This window comes from Aplysia californica, unplaced genomic scaffold, assembly GCF_000002075.1.
Source record: "Aplysia californica isolate F4 #8 unplaced genomic scaffold, AplCal3.0 scaffold00463, whole genome shotgun sequence".
Classification (NCBI taxonomy): Eukaryota; Metazoa; Mollusca; class Gastropoda; order Aplysiida; family Aplysiidae; genus Aplysia; species Aplysia californica.
Genome location: NW_004797733.1, coordinates 316,055 through 320,272, shown reverse-complemented (window position 1 = coordinate 320,272; position 4,218 = coordinate 316,055). Strand labels below are relative to the sequence as shown.

The following is a 4,218-nucleotide window of genomic DNA, read 5'->3' as shown; positions in this document are numbered from 1 at the left end:
GGATGTAGTTTATGTCAGTGAAGTATATAAACTAGATTTTATTTTTAGATGCTAGATTTGTAGCCATATGCGTGATGATATTTAGAAGGGGACTTTTTGTGCTTTGTTGCTCTCATGATGGTTAAAGGTTGTTGATGGTTTTGCTTGCATGGTAGGATCATAGGCGGGACTGCAGCAGCTAGTGCTCAAGTTCTATCTCTGCATCAGTCATTCATTACGACATAGATTTCAGAAGTTGTTATTCTTTTATGCCACAGTTTATCATCCCATATTGAAATGGTTCATAGGAACGTGTACAGAACAGAAATCGTTGATAGAACAGGCTATCGGTAGTTAGTCCTACTAATGAACAGGACATTCTATTATCTTGTAAGTTAGATAATACTATGTTAATAGTCTTTTTTTTCTTATGAAACAGATTTGAAGAACAAGAAAGTGAACTGAAACAATTGCGGAATTTCTTAGCAAAGAAAGCAGATGAAGATGGAGATGGTAAAGGCATGTGGTAAGTGGATTACTTCTGAATACAGTTTGCTAATTAATTTCTTTCTTTTACAAATCTAAAAAGACTCATCCGCCCCCCAAAAAATGTTAATCTTTCTCCCTTTTAATTTTCAAAAATTTTGTTGAGATATTTATGAAAGATTTGGACTGGGTGCTCTCATTAGAAGTAAGTCATATAGCAGTTTGCAAAGTCCAGTTTGTACTGATCCAGCTAGGCTTCCTGTTTCAGATTCCTTAAAGTCCGATCATCCTGTCCTCTTGAGGAGATGAGCTGGTCTTGAGCTGTCTGATGGGTTCACATAGAACTCTTATTATTACCATTTTCTGAAGTAAATTTTTGCCTGGAAAGGAAATCATGAGATATTTAGCCTGTTTGTCTTCAGCTGCAATTAGGAATAGACTTATTTCAATTTTAATAGTTTAGCTAAACTGCATATTAGACCTAGATCAAGGTGTTACTGTGGATCTCTTCTCTTTTTGGTGGCCTTGAGCTCTACATCTGTTTTCTGGTTTATTTAAGGTAGTAGAAGTCTATTTACGGGGGGTAATGTCCTAGCTCACTTTCTGTTCTCTGTTGGTGTAATACCTGAAAGGGTGCCCACATTGGAAATCTATTACATCGTTCAGTGTGCCTCTACCTCTTCCCCCAGGCAAGAAATGAATCGTGTCATCTCAGAGCTGTCTCGGCAGCTGCAGTTCCACATGGAGACGTCCCGGCTGATGGAGCAAGGGAACCGGGACAACAGCAGCGAGCTGGTTCACCGACTGCGCCGGTCTCTGCTAGAGGCCGAGTCGCAGCTGAACACAGAGCGGGCCCTGCACCAGGTGACCCGCAGCTCTATGCAGGCTTTGGACGAGGACTGCTCCCGACTACGACAGATGCTTTACGCCATGAAGAGGCGGGGTACTCGCTCAGAGAAGTATGATTGATTTTTACATAATTTTTTTGTTTTTTGAATCAGAGAAAAACGTGATTAAAGACAGAAAAGAAAAGTATGCTTCAATAGTGTTAAAAAAAATTTGGTTACAAGGGCACATTATTATGTGCTGGTTTATGTCATACTATATCCTGAATTTTGTGTTAGCTAGCTGTGTTCTGTCTTTCTTATCTGTCTGTCTGCCTATCTGTCTGTCTGTCTGCCTGTCTGCCTGTCTGTCTGTTTGCTAATTAATTATATATTTTCTTCGCTTTCTTTCTAAAAGTTCATAGATGTATCAGTTATATAACTGTAAGCCTCATCTCTCACTGATTGTTTTCTGCAACTTTTCTCACAATGTTTTTTGTATGAAAATATTTAATGTTTCATTGTGTTGACTGGCCTGATGTGCCAAATTATCAAGACACTTACTCTTTTTTTAGTCTGTATATCAACTGCTCAGAGTATGACTCTCCAATGGGGGGACATTTACATGCTGTTATGCACAGTAGAATTGTAAACGAGCTGATTTATCAGTGTCATGCTCATACTGTGCCGGAACAACCAAGGGGGACCTGCTGCTTTTTATTTCCTCATCCTTACTATCGTCACTTTTTCTGTACTTCTTTTGTTTGTTTGTCACTCTCTTGTGAAATGCTGTTTCCGGGGTGCCTTGATAGTAGAAGCAGACTTTGGGCTGTTGAGGCTAGAGGAGTGAGCAGTGTAAGCTTGATTCTGCGTTTGGACTTCTCTGTTGTCATCAACCCCTTGGCGCTCATATGACCTTATGCAGTTGCAAGCGGCGTAAAAGCTTATTTAAAAAAGAGAATGACTCTGTCATACTTTACTTTACAAAAGGATGCATGGCGGAGTCTTTCACTAAGCGGTCGATATGTTTTTTTGCTAGTGAAATGGTAATATGCAGTTTGTTAAATTTGAGGTTTTTTTTTCCAAAATGCATGTAAATATGGTTTTTAAATGAAAAAAGAAATGTTTTACATTAATATTTCTGAGATGTTGTTTATAATATATGTATTGGTTGTGTCAAGAAAAATGGCCAGATTTATGATTTACTTTTAGTTTTGGAGAACTACCCGGTACCTTAGAAGTGAAATAAATATGCGAAAATAACTCTCAGGTGTCATTACATAACTAAAAAGTAAAGACATGGATTCTGATAGTTTTCTGCGAATTCTGTTATAGAATCTATTCCAGAGATGGTAAAACTATAATACTTCTCTTGAAAGCAAAAAGTAAAGTTTTCCATTTAATTGCAGTCTCTTCTCATTGCTTGTTTTTTCTGTTTGTTGCTTCACAGTGTCAATTCATGTAAGTTTAATGATATTAACTAATAAAATGGTGGATGTATTCCTGCAGAAAGCCAAAGTCGAGAATGGAGGAGATCAATGAAATCATTGCCAGGTCCCAGACTCGGGCGCAAGCCATGCTGGCAAGTGGCGAGTACAGTCTTGATTCTTCGCTGCGTAATATGAACCCTTCACGAGACTACAACGTGGGAGATAGTAACTTTTCTCCAGACACCTCTGTTGCCAGTGATGCTTCCTTCACCAATGCCACCCTAGCAAACTTGTCTTTCTTGAATCTGTCAGGAACACATAACACAGTATCTCCCCGGAAGTGACTGCTGAATGTCATATGAAAGGTGATTCAAAGTAAATTGACCGTCATATGCTTTGATTATTGGGAAAGCTTGTTTAATCTGAGCTGATTGCTTCCTTAGGCTACAAAAATATTTTCTACCAAGGAATTGCCATAGAGTCAAGTGTAATAAGGGTATGCATATCTTTTTTTACTTAATGCATATCTGAATGCTCTACCAAAAAGTTTGTATGGTTTATACAAATATTTTTTAATACAAATTTTTAGAGATCTTGTACAACTTATTTACATTTCCCAACTACATCCGCTGTATTAGTGGCGAAAATTTCATTGTAATTTGGAGTTGCATTAAGAGAGTTTTACAGTTCCCATAAATTTGAAAGTATGTTTTTACTATAAAAGTGCTGCTGCATCTGACAGAATAAATGTTTTTTATCAAGGTATTTTTTTTAAATGTCAGAGAACTAGCTTAAAAGATATACTTGGGTTTGAAAAATGTCTGAAAAGTAGAATATTATCTCTCACAGTTTTGAAGTACTGAATATGTAAAAGGTCGAAATGTTGGAATTAATTGACATCAGGGATCACGGAAGACTGCACTAAGAAACTGTTGGTTTTTTTAAAACTCTGAAACTGAGAAATTGTATTTGTACAATATATCTCTGTCTGTCATGAGGTTGTACTGTTTGATGTTCACTTTGTGCGCTTCACAGATTTTCCTGTAAGTGATGTGGTCAACACTATTCACTAATCTATATAATTTTTCTCTGTACTGTTTACATCAACTGCCCGTCCATATTTATTTTTGTTTCTTTGTAGTCAAGAGTACTAAATCCAAAGTCATATTACAATGAGAATTTTATTGGTTTGCTGTGATATAGATCAGTAGTTTTATTTGATTCCATCCATTGTTGTGATGCTTTTTAACTCTCACTATTCACTGTGATATACATTTGCTGTTTTAAAAAAAATACATTATCACATTATACTCTCTTTTTGTCATAACTTTGTCCTGCCATATAGGTTCTGGTGTTTTGATCCCTTCTTCTTTTTCATGGGTCGATTTGTTCCCTGCACCTCTCCTGCTTTTGACTTGTTGTTGAATGAATTTTGTTTTGAGGACCATGTAGAAACAGTTTGTGAGAAGTGTGAGACTTTGTCGAATAGACCAGTCGTT

At 37.0% G+C, this 4,218-nt stretch overlaps 1 protein-coding gene across 3 annotated transcripts in view; it reads left to right on the top strand.

Annotated features, from left to right (window-relative positions):
* LOC101864007 (golgin subfamily A member 4) overlaps nt 1-4,003 on the top strand; it is a 44,113-nt gene extending 40,110 nt beyond the window's left edge. For all 3 annotated transcript variants that reach the window (XM_005105303.3, XM_035971568.1, XM_035971567.1), the window contains 3 exons: nt 419-505; nt 1,155-1,424; nt 2,799-4,003. In XM_005105303.3, the coding sequence (XP_005105360.1) occupies nt 419-505; nt 1,155-1,424; nt 2,799-3,063 (622 nt within the window). In that variant the 3' untranslated portion in view covers nt 3,064-4,003. The remainder of the gene's footprint in view (nt 1-418; nt 506-1,154; nt 1,425-2,798) is intronic.
* Nucleotides 4,004-4,218: the final 215 nt, after the last annotated feature.